The following is a 14,368-nucleotide window of genomic DNA, read 5'->3' as shown; positions in this document are numbered from 1 at the left end:
TAAATTGTGTCTGCAAGATCATTTTAAAGTCAAATGATCATTGTGTGTCATTAAATATTATCATGATATTGCAAGTACTGTAAATAAATGTTATTGCTAAAATGCAGTTATGCAGTTGCAATGATGAAAATCTAATGAGAAACCAAAAATAATAAGAATTACAAATAAACTCAAAAGTAAAATTCCCAGGCAAAAGTGAGGGTAAAATTTTATATTTTGTCATAAAAATATTGTCACAGTGCAATTTTACAAGTTAAGAATTTTATTTCTTTTGATTTAGACACGAACAGATGTGGTAGCTAATGGTATGAAGTCAAGGTTTACACAGTGATTTTTTTTTTTCTAACTGAAATAAAAATACCCTTGAAGTGGCCTCTGGAAGGCTACACCAGTTCATTTAAGGATGCTGTGTGAAAGCTATCTAGTCTCGGTTCCTCTTGATTGAGTCTCAGAATGCATTTCTACCTGCTGAGTGTGAGGAGCTAAATTTACACTCAACCAGTATGTGTTCAGGAAAACAGTTTGGGCGCAGGTGGCTAGGAGACAATACCTCTACTGTGACGCCTGGGAGTGTACAGGCAATTAAATGGCCTGCTTTTTAACATGCAGATTTATGCATGCTGTAATTAATTTGCCATTACTCCTTGATTGATGTCCCTGTGTGTTTTGAAGCATACATCAGGTTATAATTACTCCCCATGTTGTGCTCCCTCCATTGTTTCGTTACAATAAACAGATGCTAATTTTACCAACAAGTAATTGTCCTGCTAAATAATTGGGTAAAACAGTGACAGTCTGCCATTTGCTAGTGGAGCATTCAAACACGCACTTTATTTGTCAGCTTCATTTAAGTTCACTAAAAACTTCCATTCAGAGGTAAGACATCTAGTCCCAACAGAAGGTAATACTATGCATCACAGTGACTGTGGAAGTGCTTTCAGTCTTTTTTTTTTAGACGACAAAACCACTATACTTTTCTCATCCGTTTCTTTGGCCGCTGAGTGAAAGGGGATGTGCCCATGAGAGAATCTGGTGAATGGGACATGTAACTTCCATCTGAACCGCCAGGAGATGGAGGGATGCCAGCCTCACTCATGGTGGACATGGGGCCCTCTTCAAAGACGTTGCTGCCCAGAACCCCATGACCTGATACCTGGCCCTCTTCACTGTCCTGAGGTTCCATCTTCACCTGGGCTAAATGCCACAAAGGAGAGGTGTTGCCTGCTGCTCCTATTGAAGACAAAATAAAAATAGTAATAATAATATGGATTATTAAAAATAGACTGGCTGTATTACGCTTTTGTTTGAGAAAAATATCCCAGTGCAGCCTGTTAAACCTTTTAATACATAAATAATGAATGAATTCCATATGACGTTTTAAATTACTTTTCTTTTGAGTATTTCAACTTAACTGAGCACCAATTAAGATCCTTCAGAACTGTATTGATGTACCTGATGTGTGAGGGGAATGTCCCTCCTCCAGTCCTCCTGCCAGTCTTTCATTGGATGTGCCCAGAACACCGATGGGAAGGGCCTGGTCACCTGAGGCCAGATCTGCTTCCGGCTCCTCGCTTAAAAGGAACGCAGTGTCACTCACTGGCTCATCTTTAACCTTCAAGGGTTTGGAATCCTCCAAAGCCTTTTCTGGATTCACAAGTCTCTCATACTCTTCTGAGAGCTCCTTACTGACCTAGAGTCAAAGACGACACTAGTCAGTCATAGCCAATGCAAACACAAGTCAAGTCAAGTCAAGTCAAGTCAAGTCTACTTTATTGTCAATTCTTCCACATGTACAGTACATACATACAGAGAATCGAAAATGCGTTACTCTCAGACCCCCGGTGCAAACAGATAACACTAACAGTAGAGCCTAAAAAATCTAGATCAAATATAAAATATAAGATATAACTATACAATAAGGGGTAAAAATGACAAAAAAACATAAGGTTTAAATAAAAAAAAATAAGGCAGTTAAAGTAAAAGCAGCGCAAGGCACATGGCAGATTTTAGAGTGCATAAAAAAAACCAGTGATTAAAGAACAAACAGGGCAGTTATTTTTATTTAAATAAAACATCAGATGGTTGAGGTAGTGCATACCAAAAAAGTTATTCAGTCATTAGGGCTGCACGATTAAAGTGACAAAAGGGCGTCAAGAGCAGTTATGTCTTTGTTTTCAAACGGGAGCTGAGTGATAAGCCATAGTTCATGAGCAAGCTACGCAATTCTGTAGAATGACATGTTCCATGGTGGAGAATGATTCGGTATGAACACGATATGCGTGAGCAGACCAACTGCCGCTCCCCGTTTGAAAACAGGTGACAGACATTTGCTAACAAAGCTTGACTGGTGCATGTGCGATTAATCATCAGCCCTCACAAAGTGACTGGTGGTGGGAGGTTTATTTGTTAGTTTATTTTTTTATGTAAAATAAAAGCTACACATACAATCCTGTAGGTACTGAAGCTGGCATAGCATTGGACATGTCTCACCTGCAGCATGTAGCTGTGGTAATCTTTAATGCGGGTCTGCCAGAAGCTCTGGAGAGCCAGGACGCTGCCAATGCCCACCTCATGGAATACCTGTTCCACTACATCAGGGAAGGGTGTAGAGCCCTGGCAGGCCTCCCTGTCAACAGCCACGCGCAGCAACTTGGTGATCCGCAGGTAATGTTCATGGGCCAGGTCAGTCAGAGTCTCCAGCACGCTCTCATTCGCCGACTCAAATCCAATGTGAGCAAGCACTGTGGCGACCGACTGGTACAGAAGCTGACGGCAGGATGGCCAGCTCAACTCAGTGACTGGCTCACCTTTACCTCTAAAAAGAGGGAGATGTGAAGAAATTGAAAAGAAAAAAAAAAGTGACAAATAGGAATCATGACTCTTTTGTCTTCATTATGATATCAAGACATCTGTACATTTATTTTTTTTACGCTCTCATAAAATGAATGGCAATCAATTTTAATTCAGAAATTAAAAACGTTCTTGTCCTAGAAGAGATGTTTTCAGGTCACTGTATGTATAATTTTAATTTTCATATATTTTTGAATAAATTGAAAGGACAAACAGTGACTGATACACATGATTATCTACTGACATACTTGTAGAAGTCACTCTCTGGGTCACTATGACGTAGTTGGAATGGCTGTCGAGGGGCTTTACTATCTAGCGGAAGCAGATCATCAGGTACAGTGGGTGTGGCAGGCCGGGGAGGCAGAGCATCCCCATCCTCGGGTTTCAAGACACTCTGAGCATCTGATAATGTGGACAGGGGTTGCTGGCCTTGCGGGGCAGCAGCAATGAGACCCCGGAGACGACGAGCATGCTGGCTCAGCTGCACAGTATGGATTGTGAGGCTGCAGGGCTCAGAGGGGATATCCAGCATGGTGGTAGGACGTGGACGCTGTGCAGAAGGTTGGTGCAGGGGAGGGTCTTGCATCTCCACCTGGCGGAACTCGCGCTGCAGGAGGTCAAAAGAACTGCGGCCCGAGGGAGCCGAAGCCACTGGGAGCTCGCCCCAATAACGCATCATCTTCACACAGTGCTGTCACTCAGTGCTTCTTTGACAATGGTTCAATCTGAGAACCACAGAAAACACTGTTCAAGTTGATATTTCTTTGAAAAACCATATCACGCATATCTCCTATCATCTGATACATATGTAGCGGTTATGAATGGTTACCCTCAAATATCAAAATAACATTTTTTGTAAACATTAATTTGATATATTTTTGCACTCAAATATTTCAAACTATCCCCTACCCACAAACATCTACATGTACGGCCTGTTCACTTATTAAAACTGTAAAAATAAAATAATTATATTACAAAAATGACTGGCAATTCAAATGAAACCAATGAGAATAACAATTACAAACAAACTTCAAAAGTACAACAAAAATAAATAATGGCCCTAAAATAAGAAAAATTTTCTTTGTGCAAATTATAATTTCCTTAGATTTTAAAAGACTTGGACATGTAGAAATTTACTGATATACTATAATATGCACATAAATCGTTTATTTTCTTTTTACAAACTTCCATGCTTTCATGTATTTAAAGACTTAATTCTGAACTTTAACATTCACACTTACTACACAACATTAGATGCCCTGCAATTTCCATTGTTTAATGTGGCACATATAAAACATAATCACCATCATAATCATCATAACAAATCGCTTAGTTTACCTTTTATGAGTAGATGATCATAAAGGCGAATAATATATATATATATATATATATATATAATATATATATTATATTATATTTTTTTTTTAAATAAAGCAATATGTATAATTTTGACAAAACGACGTATGAACGACAACCGAGTGTGAGGTACAACACTAAAATGTTTCCGAAGAAAATGTAAATAGTTCCTAGATAATGGAGATACGAACTTTAAAATGCCAAAACCACTATATAGTGCAAATAATTACTATACATCATTATTGAAATATTTTGATACATTTATGGTTTTTAACTATATAGAATTAATCTATATCACAAATTCTAGACTACAGGATCGGAATCATTAAAGTGTTACACCAAACACACCATATCGTGTGGAGAACACATGATGGAGTCTGAATGCAGCGGACATATAGAACATAATCACACTGAAATGGAAACAGAGAGGAGCTCGGACCCTGAGAACGGTCAAACCGGTGATATTAAACAGGACATCTCCAGCACTAATGAAAACACCGATGCTCCTTTTAAGAAACCGGATATTTTTGTTGCTCCATCTCTCACTGCGAAGAAATCAGGAGGGTTAAACTCAACCAAGAAACTCACAGAGGAAATAAGCGGCAGCATATCAGAGAATAAAGACACGGATCGTGTTACTAAACACCAGCAACTATCTGCAAAACCCACAGACACTCTGACAGACCCGTGCGATCATCCATCATCCGAGAAATCAGAGGCACAGAAGGTCCACCCCAAACCAAAAGACATCCGACCTAAGATCCCTGCCAGACTGCCCCCGGCGGGTAAGTTTCCTCCGCTCCCGTACACCGAGCCCCCGTGGGGATCTGTTCCTGACATCCGCTACTCGTTTGAGCTGCTGAAAAACGGGGCTATCCTAGATATGGTCCCGCTGACCCAGAGAAGTTACTTTGTGGTGGGTCGATTGCCCGTGTGTGATGTGTCTCTGGAGCATCCGTCCATCTCCCGCTATCACGCCGTGGTGCAGTACCGGGGCACAGCTGGGCAGGACGAAGTCGTAGGAGAGGAGAAGGGCTTCTATGCCTATGATCTGGGCAGCACTCATGGCACTTTTGTGAATAAGAACAAAATACCACCTAAAACTTACATAAGGATACGAGTGGGACATGTTCTGAAGTTTGGAGGAAGCACGAGACTCTTTATTTTGCAGGTATGTATTTATTAAGAGTAGCACATATATGCCACCATGTCACCACCTGATAGAAATGACTGAAATAGGTTCTGAAAAATCGATAAAATATATCCATTTCTTTAGTACAAATAATACAATGTTGAATATTACAGTATTAATTCAATATCCCATTCATTGTCATTAACACTTGTTTCAGCCAAGATACCATAGTTGATACAGTTAGTACATTATAACTTGTAACTTTGCAATAGCCACCACTGAAATCAGAAAACTAAACAAAATGACAAAGATTTTAATTGCTTTTTACAATGATTAAAAGGAATCTAAATGTATTTAGTATTATATTATAGATATTATGTTATTCATATCATATATGTGTTTTTAATTTATTTATTTAAACGTGTTGTTAGTCTAGTTTTGTATATACCATGATGATACTGAATGATTACCATATTCATGCACCATGGTATTGCCATTGTACCTGTCCATAAAACAGGTCATTTTTGTGGCTTTACAATAGTAACAGTAGCTGTAGTAACTATTGTATTTCACCAGAAACTGTGGTTACCAATTCAAAGTAACCAAAATTATTTTCACACAGAAGTTACAATTAATTACAAGGAAAATCATTAAGTTACATATTGAATTAAACATGATAAACGATGAAAGACTTTCTAAAAAAAAAAACTTTGTTTTTAATTTACAACTTAGAAAAATCAGTTTTACAGTGTAGTCCAGCAGTGTTATCTAATGATTGGCTGACCCTTATATATATATATATATATATATATATATATATATATATATATATAATATATATATATATATATATATATAGCCAATATTTAATGATTTATACTAGACTTTGTTAATCAGTAACACTTTATTTTAAAGACGAACTCTCACAATTAACTAGTTGCTTATTGACATGCTTATTTCTAGCATATTGGCATTTCTTTAGTACTTATAAACTTATACACAGGTTAATGCCTTATTCTGCATGACTATATTTTAGGCCCCTTAATCCTACCCCATCCCTAAACTTAACAACTTCCTTACTAACTATTAATAAGTAGGGATGCACGATAAATATCACGCAATATTTAATGCGCATCTCATCAGTAAAGCCGGTTCTGTAATCAGGCTCTGTGTAGTAAATGCTGCTCCACGTGAAAGCATACACATGTAGAGATTTACCGCTGATTACAGAACCGGCTTTACTGACGAGATGTCTATGACTATCGTGCATCCCTATTAATAAGAAGCAAATTAAGAGTTTAATTAAGCAAAAAAAAAAAACATAATAGTTAGTTTATAGTGAGAATTGGTCCCCAAACTACGGTGTAACCGATTTATCCCATGCTCCTCATTATTATTGCTCAAGCTAGCTTTGATTATACTAGATTGCCTCTTTTCTCAGGGTCCAGAGTTTGACGAAGAAGCGGAATCTGAACTGACGGTGACAGAGCTCAGAGAGCGTGCTAGAAAGCAGAGAGAAGAGCTGGAGAAGAGGATGATGGGTGATGGCACAGATGAGGAAGAAGAGAAAGAGGACAGTGAAGCCAGTGCTCCGAGGAGAAGCTCCTCAGAAGATACTGGCTGCTCTTGGGGAATGGGTAACAAGGACAGCAGATGATCCTCAATCCATTGTTACTACCTAATTTTTAGTGAACTTACACTTTGTCCTTTTTTTTTTAGCTGAAGAGGAAGTGCCAGAAGAGGATGAGAATGAGGAGAATCCGTTTGCCACAGAATTTCAGGAGGATCAGGAAGCAGCATACTTAAAAGATCCTAAAAAGGCATTACAGGGCTTTTATGACAGAGAAGGTAAAATAAATTGATTCAAATCATGAAATCTTGATTTCTTTGCCACATACAACCATGAAATCATATAAGTTTAACTGTTCATTTTCATTTCAGGAGAAGAACTAGAGTTTGAGTATGAAGAAAAAGGCCATGGTACCTGGCTCTGCAGAATTAAGTAAGCACTTAATCTCTGTTTGTAGGACAAACCTTTTTTTTTGGTTTTTGTAACAATTTAACACCAGCTACCAAAATTGCAATGATTGGTGGAAAATTTATCTATGGAAATAGACAGACTGGTTGATCTTAAATGGCTATGCATTTGTGAATATTACTTTACCTAGAAATTGAGGTTTGAAAATATTTTGTTTTGGAAATATTGTGATTTCTGTGTCTTTTAGGTTGCCGGTGGATGATTCTTTGGGCAGGCAGCTGGCGGCTGAAGTGACCCACACAGGGAAAAAGAAAGAAGCGGCCATCCAGTGCTGCTTAGAGGCCTGCCGCATCCTGGAGGCCCGTGGTCTTCTGAGACAGGAGGCAGGTAGGTAGCCGTCAAACAGTCATACCAAAAGACCTCAGTATAATTTTTGACTTTTGTCGTTTATGTATTTTGGTTGACATTTGTGTAAAACTGTGGATTTTAGAATTTATTAGGGATGTTCAGTTACGGGGGGGGGGTTTTAAGGGTATACTCCTCAGCTCCATCTACTCACAGGGTCAGCAATAAGCAGCAACAAGATTGCAGTTGTTATATTAAGCACTAAATGGAGGCTGAAGTTCAAAATATGAAAAATAATAACCTTATACATACAGTTATGTACTTACTATTGTTTATTCTTTTGGCAGTTTTTTATTATTATTATTTTTATGGATAGTGCACCCAAAAATGAAGATTCTGTCATCTTTTTCTCACCCCCATGTTGTTCCAAACCCATAAGACTTTCATTCATCTTTGGAATGCAACTGAAGATATTTCTAGAGAAATCTAAGCGATTTCTGTCCCTCCTTTGACAGCATATGCAACTGCAACTTTGACATTTCAAAAAGTTCTTAAACAGATCATAAAACTAATCCATATGAATTGAACTGTTAAGACCAACTTTTCTGAAGAGACTCGATCACTTTATATGATGAATATATTTAATTTAGGCCTTTATTCACATATTTACATCGATCAGTATTTTCACTGTATTAAGTGACTGGGTTATAGAATTTAGTTTTGCAGTATGAGATTTTAGATTTTTAATATTCTTATTTTAAATTTTCCAGTTTTTAAATTGTTGGTCTCTTTAATGATTTTTAAATGATTTTTTTGCTGAAAGGTCAATAAAACTTCTAGTTTTCGTTCTTTTTCTTTTGCCAGGAATTTATAGTCCACTTACAAGCATTCTATTTTTGTCTTTTTGCAGTGTCCCGCAAACGCAAGAAGAAGAACTGGGAAGATGAAGATTTTTATGACAGTGATGATGACACGTTCCTTGACCGGACAGGTGCAGTGGAGAAGAAGCGGACTGAACGCATGAAGAAGGCTGGAAAGATTCAGGAGCGTCCTGATACATATGAATCACTGGTACGGAACCTGCATTATACGTCCTTTGTGATTATCCATGCCCCAGTGTGTGCTGGATCTGGTATTGATGTAATCTGTATTCTTTCTTAGCTAGCCAAACTGGCTGAGGTGGAAAAAGAGCTGAGTGAGACTGAGAAAAGGCTCAGTTCTTCTGGGAAAGGTAAGGTGGTGAAAGTCTCTGTCCTTTTTCAAGTTTTCCTTCATATTTCATCACGTGTAAGGTTACACTTCCTGTTTGTTGTCCTCCTTCAGGAGCCTCCAGTTCTTCCACAGAGGACCCTCTGGATGCTTTCATGAGCGCCGTACGGAGCGAGGCCGCGCTGGATGGGGTGGAGAGAAAGAAGCTACATTTACATGTAGCCGAGTTGAAGAAGGAAGGTCAGAGACTGCGTAAGCTAGCAGACCTGGCCAAACCCACCCAGCTGCCCTCATTACAGGCCAGCAGGTGAGCTCAGGGTTCCTTCCAGATCCGCTGTACCACAGACTGTAAAAAAAAGTCTCCTCTTCATTCCAGTGTTGAAAAGTAAAGCCAGAATGTACTTAGATGATCTTCAAATGAGGCATTAATTGTTCATAATTGTTTATGAAATATCACAATTTTTTTTTTCTGTCTTAGTATAACCAGCAAACCTCTGGAGTGCAGCACTTTGTTTGCCAGTAAATGAAAGGAATTGTTCAAATTTCATTTGATTTGAATTAAATTGATAAAGTTTTATATATTAATTGGATTACCACTGTTTTTGATATTAAATTTAAATAAAACAGAATCCAGAAAAAATAAAACGGACAACGCCAAAGACATCTCATAGGTCACTAATTGTTGGTCACTAATAGGTCACTAAGTTTTATAAATCCAACTGATTGCCTAATGTTGATTATAAGAACATAATTAAACCAGAAACGGAATTCAGAAAAAAAATTAATACTGAATTAAAAAAAAAAAAAAAAATTGATTTCATAGGGCCTAATTTTGTATATAATGTTTTTGTTTGTTTGGTTTAAATACAAATCTAGTAGTCAGGACACTGAGAAACCTAAGAAGTTATCTCTGCCTTTGTTTGGAGCCATGAAAGGAGGGAGTAAATTCAAACTGAAGACTGGAACTATAGGAGTAAGTCTTTTTACATTTATATAGGAACAGTATTTAGGTCATTCTTAGGCTCTGTAAGAGTTGCATATGACACTCTCTCTCTCGCCTAAATGAGTAGACGTTACCCCCAAAGCGAACCAATCTGCCTCCTGAGCTCTTCAACATGAAAGAAATGCCCCCTGGTGGTGAGGAAGAGAAAGAAGAAGAAGAAGAAGAAGAGGAGGAGGAGGAGGAGGAGGAAAAAAACAAGAAAACAGAGGATGTGGTCACAGATGGTGATATGGAGGTTGTTCAGTCTGTAGAGACGACCAGCTCAGAACACTCCAGTGCAGACAGAGCTGAAACTCGGACACACCGCCCTAACGGTTAGACATTTACAAAAATAACTACCCTCAGCCCTAACAGTGCTATGGGGTGAAAAGCTTTGTTAGGAATTTCAAAATTGCTTGTAATACGTAGTGTAATTCTATTTCTGACCACAAGAAGGCAGTGTTGTGCTTCACAGAGTACTTAACTACCACTTTGGACAAAATGTCATCCATAATATTAGCCTGTAATCAGAGCTAGATAATGTCTAAAATATTTCTGTATGTCTAGCAAAAGGAGACCACGAGGACCAGCCTGCTAAGATAGTTGCATCTCGCGAAAAACAGAAATACAAGTCTCCCCATCTTCAAGACAAAAGTGCCTCTCCTCCAGAAGGTAGAATCAGATATTCTGTTTATGGTTTCACGTATTGTAATTTCTTTGAAAGGTGAAGTGTGAATGTTTTAAAACTTTTGTTCCGTTTGTCCATTGATTGTTGTTACAATTGGTGCTTCTATATTTACCTTTAAGTGGATAATGGCTGTGACAAATGTCTAATGCACACTGTTTTTAATTATGATTTTCATATATGATTAGTGCTATTTGAAGGGAGTTTTGAAAGTGTTGTTGGTAATGTGAAGAATGCAAAGAAGAAAGTTATTGGCCCAAGCAAGGTTGGTATTGTAATACTAAATAATTATTGTTTTTACAAGGTCACTCTGCTAGCTGGAACATACGTTTTGCAACCACTCTATAAATCTGACTACTTACAGTAAGGTTCTAGAATTAGTTTTCATTTGCCCTGATATTTATACATATCTACCCTTATTTCTAGCCTCCTGTGACCATGTCTAAGCAGTACCCAGAAGATGACCCCGACTACTGCGTTTGGGTTCCTCCATCGGGTAAATAGCTGCTTCTCTTCACCCCTGATGATTGTGATATAATTAAGTCCTGCCTGTACTGTTATACAAAACCCTAAACAACTACTTATTTCTTTGTGCAGTTAGAAATATGCATCAGAAATCAAGCATTCTTGGCACTGCACCCTTTAATCACAGTTTACAGGCTTTCGCTAAATGAGTGTTAGCTTCTGATCTTAGGACACTTCAAACACAGTTCTGACATTTCTGGGGATTAGAGAAGTTGCATTATGGGAAAACACATTAATTCCAGGCCAAGGAATTTATTTTAAAGTCAGGAGGTTATTACTAGATAAGGTTTTTTGTTTCTTAGGAAAAAGAGAGAGATCCAGTCTCTGCCAGAATCCATTTTTTGTTGATATGGTGCTTTAGTTCATTAATCATGTTAAGCTAACCTAAAGCAAAAACAAATGGCCCTCATTACTACACTGTATTAGCCATATGGCTATCTATGACTTTATCAGAATATAAAGATGGCCTGAAGTATATTTCATTTGCAGACATACATAATGTGTTCTTTGATCTGCTTTGAAAGAATTGTCACTCAATGTTCAAAAGTTTGGGGTCAGTAAGATGTATTTATTTATTTAAAGAAATTAATACTTTAACTCAGCAAGGATGTATTATATTTGTCAAAAGGGACAGTAAAGACTATTTATCTAAGTATCCAAAATGTATCACAAATTGTAATATTTCACAATCACACTGTTTTGCCATATTTTTGACTAAATAAATGCAGTCTTGGTGACCCCAGATGACCCCAAACTTTTGAATGGTAGCATATTTTATAGACTTTTAGATTATTAGAGACTTAAGACATTTTAAATTATTGCCTGTATGTATATAAATATGCATAAAAATTTGAATTTCCCTCCAGTTACTTTAGGAAATAAATGATTATCCTATGTTAGTTTGCTTTACATTTTCTCTTTGACTTGAAAATCCATCGCATTATGGAAGTTAAATAAGTGCTTTGTAAGTGTCATTTCATGTTGTCATAAACCAGAAATGTTTAACAGGTGAAACAAAGAGATGATTTTACCCTGTGTGTCTGTTTTGAACAGGTCAGACCGGTGATGGTCGAACACATCTAAACGATAAGTACGGATACTGAATACAGAAAGGAAAGACCGTCCTCACTGGATCAGGAATGGAATCAGTCCAACCGTTCATCTTAGCCCTTGGGAGTGGACAGATATATCATTTTTTCCAATCTTTATGCCAAAACAGTGAACTTTTTGAAAGATGTTAGGTTAGAATAAGATGTTTCTTGCACTTGTTATTGAAAACTGTTTGGTCCTGTGACTGATTTTCACTTCCCTTTGCCCTGTTTTCATTAAAATACATTCATTTTCCACACCTGGTCTGAGGCCAAGGATAGTTTTGGAGTGGAGGTAGCTTAAGGTTGGGGAAAATATTATTCTATTTTCAGGGTTGTTTTCCTGGGCGCACAATGTTTTGGAGTTTCTGTTTTGCTGCTTATTCAATTCGAAATGTATTCCATTTGACATTGTATTTTCTTCAAATGCGTCAGTCGTGTCAATCCACTTGTGTCTAAGCACTTCTGTTGTTGACAAATCTCTACGCACATCTTGCTGTTCTGGGATCATTTCAGCAAGCTTAAGTGAGCTCATTGACCACTCAGTGTGCTGTTCTGGGTCATTCTCGGAACGACGGCGGACTCCCTCCTCGGTTTGGCTGAGTGGCCACGCTCCGTATGGCGAGAGCTCCTGTTGGATGCGGTTCTGTTGACTGCTAACGATGCCTCCTCAGAGAAAGGCGGCTTTACCAGCCATCTGCACACTTGCTTGGTATTCTAGGATTGGGAGTGAGCTGTTAATGAATCAGTCTATGTGTGTGTGTTTGCAAGAAAGGGAGTGATAGTGAGCTCCGTGTACATTATTAATGTGTGTATTTACTTCCCTTGATATTAATGAAGACTGACTCAATGATGTGCGCGCTTGTGTGTGTGTGTTGGCGTCTCCGAAGATGGGTTAGGCCCCCCACATTCACTACTACGCACTGGTCTCTCTGTTTATCCAATCGTTTTAGTGCTTTTGAATTCTCTACTGTTTGGGGAGAGCATGATTAGTCATTTACAAAATGTGTGTTTTGTTATGTTTTGTCAATTAAAAATTTACGCTGTGTCTCACCAACATGGAGTCTTGTGTTGAGGTTTTGGGGTCTTATAGCCCTATAAAGCCTACTTTATCATATTTGATGATGTGCAAATTTCTATGGCCTCTAAATTATCAACATGATCAGATGCTTCCTGAAACAAATTCTATACGCCTTTTGTCGTCTTGTTGATTGCCTTTTACTATAATTCTAAAAATGTTCCCCCTCAGGTCGTGGTAAAAGTTTTTTTTTTTCTTTCTCTCTCTCTCTCTATAAAGTAAATTATATTAATGACAATATTAATAAACACTTGCTTAAATTAGCTGTTATCACATTTTTTCATTATCTATGATCTTTTAAATGAGTGTTTTTTAAAAAAGGAAGGTTAAGGTAACCATAAAATAAATCAATACATTTGTGTAAAAACAAATAAGAAACGTGTTTACAGTAATACTTTTTCAGTGGAATTCTATGGGTCTAGGCTTTCTGGAGGGTCTAGAGCAGAAATACAACGTAAGCATTTCTGATGCTTGTTCTGTACAAAAAATGTACTATACATCCACATATAGCCATTTTCAAGAATCTGCTAAAAACACATCTTCCATCTTTATTTGACCCTCTTAACCCTAGCACTCTCTATTCTAATTATATTCTTTTAAAAAAAAGACTTGCACTCTATTAATTTACTAGCTGCTTGATTTCTTTAAAAAAAACTAACTTCTCTAATCTTTTTGTATTCTATTGGTTTATATATATATATATACACACACACACACACACACACACACACATTTAATCATTTAGCAGACATTTTATACATATATGTATGTAGGTAGGTATAGTACAGTTTTGTATAGTACTTTTTGTAATATACTGTGGTATTTGAAGCAAAATACAATGCAATAAATCAATTTCCCTAAGCTGTGCTGTTGACAGCGTTTATATATTGTTATAAGCAGTTTTATCACACTATATTTAAGGATGTTTAAGGATGTCTTTTAACGTTTATCCCTGTGCACTGCTTCACTCCATAGACCTTAAAGGCAAGGTAGCGTCATAATTTTTTGACAGGAAGTTGTGAGAGACAGAGTTTCAGTGTGGTCAATGTATATAACATGCCAATTGTTCCGCTGGCAAAACGTTTGTTTTAATGTAATGTTTAAAACTATGAATTATCATACTGAGTGAAGTTCACAAAT

The 14,368-nt window shown here is 37.5% G+C and overlaps 2 protein-coding genes and 1 long non-coding RNA gene across 4 annotated transcripts; 2 read left to right on the top strand and 1 right to left on the bottom strand.

The window, feature by feature from the left end:
• Positions 1 to 244: 244 nt before the first annotated feature.
• Positions 245 to 4,348, bottom strand: LOC109076589 (STAGA complex 65 subunit gamma-like). Its single transcript, XM_042774561.1, has 5 exons — positions 4,189 to 4,348; positions 3,099 to 3,575; positions 2,491 to 2,815; positions 1,453 to 1,690; positions 245 to 1,230 (listed from the first exon to the last, which is right to left on the bottom strand). Exons 2-5 carry the CDS (start codon positions 3,527 to 3,529, stop codon positions 968 to 970), a joined length of 1,257 nt encoding a protein of 418 aa, XP_042630495.1. The 5' UTR covers positions 3,530 to 3,575; positions 4,189 to 4,348; the 3' UTR covers positions 245 to 967.
• A 186-nt stretch (positions 4,349 to 4,534) lies between these two features.
• On the top strand, positions 4,535 to 10,595 carry LOC109107680 (kanadaptin-like). Of its 2 annotated transcripts, none has more exons than XM_042774560.1 (11): positions 4,535 to 5,377; positions 6,780 to 6,975; positions 7,058 to 7,186; positions 7,280 to 7,340; positions 7,564 to 7,703; positions 8,572 to 8,732; positions 8,823 to 8,892; positions 8,985 to 9,177; positions 9,750 to 9,843; positions 9,941 to 10,187; positions 10,420 to 10,595. In XM_042774560.1, the coding sequence occupies exons 1-11, from the start codon at positions 4,574 to 4,576 to the stop codon at positions 10,578 to 10,580; spliced, it is 2,256 nt and encodes a 751-aa protein (XP_042630494.1). In that variant the 5' UTR covers positions 4,535 to 4,573; the 3' UTR covers positions 10,581 to 10,595. The 2 variants fall into 2 exon arrangements, with proteins under 2 accessions (XP_042630494.1, XP_042630493.1); XM_042774559.1 differs by having other exon boundaries at positions 4,536 to 5,377; positions 9,747 to 9,843.
• A 166-nt stretch (positions 10,596 to 10,761) lies between these two features.
• LOC122148224 lies at positions 10,762 to 13,207 on the top strand. The gene is made up of 3 exons (XR_006162201.1): positions 10,762 to 10,802; positions 10,964 to 11,033; positions 12,116 to 13,207. It is a non-coding gene; the product is annotated as an uncharacterized LOC122148224 (long non-coding RNA).
• The last annotated feature ends 1,161 nt before the right edge of the window (positions 13,208 to 14,368 follow it).

The sequence above is a fragment of the Cyprinus carpio genome, chromosome A17 (genome assembly GCF_018340385.1).
Source record: "Cyprinus carpio isolate SPL01 chromosome A17, ASM1834038v1, whole genome shotgun sequence".
In the NCBI taxonomy this organism is placed as follows: domain Eukaryota; kingdom Metazoa; phylum Chordata; class Actinopteri; order Cypriniformes; family Cyprinidae; genus Cyprinus; species Cyprinus carpio.
The sequence above is the reverse complement of the archived record's forward strand: the minus strand, read 5'-3'. Positions and strand labels throughout refer to the sequence as shown.

Excerpts from the sequence above, each read along its gene's own strand:
- LOC109076589 (XM_042774561.1), bottom strand. The coding sequence starts at position 3,529 with ATGATGCGTTATTGGGGCGAGCTCCCAGTGGCTTCGGCTCCCTCGGGC. Across the intron at positions 2,816-3,098 it reads CCAGAGAGTGACTTCTACAA|AGGTAAAGGTGAGCCAGTCA; the intron begins GTATGTCAGTAG and ends CCCTCTTTTTAG. Across the intron at positions 1,691-2,490 it reads ACCACAGCTACATGCTGCAG|GTCAGTAAGGAGCTCTCAGA; the intron begins GTGAGACATGTC and ends CTTTGACTCTAG.
- LOC109107680 (XM_042774559.1), top strand. The coding sequence starts at position 4,574 with ATGATGGAGTCTGAATGCAGCGGACATATAGAACATAATCACACTGAA. Across the intron at positions 9,178-9,746 it reads CCCTCATTACAGGCCAGCAG|TAGTCAGGACACTGAGAAAC; the intron begins GTGAGCTCAGGG and ends ATACAAATCTAG. Across the intron at positions 10,188-10,419 it reads TCGGACACACCGCCCTAACG|CAAAAGGAGACCACGAGGAC; the intron begins GTTAGACATTTA and ends CTGTATGTCTAG.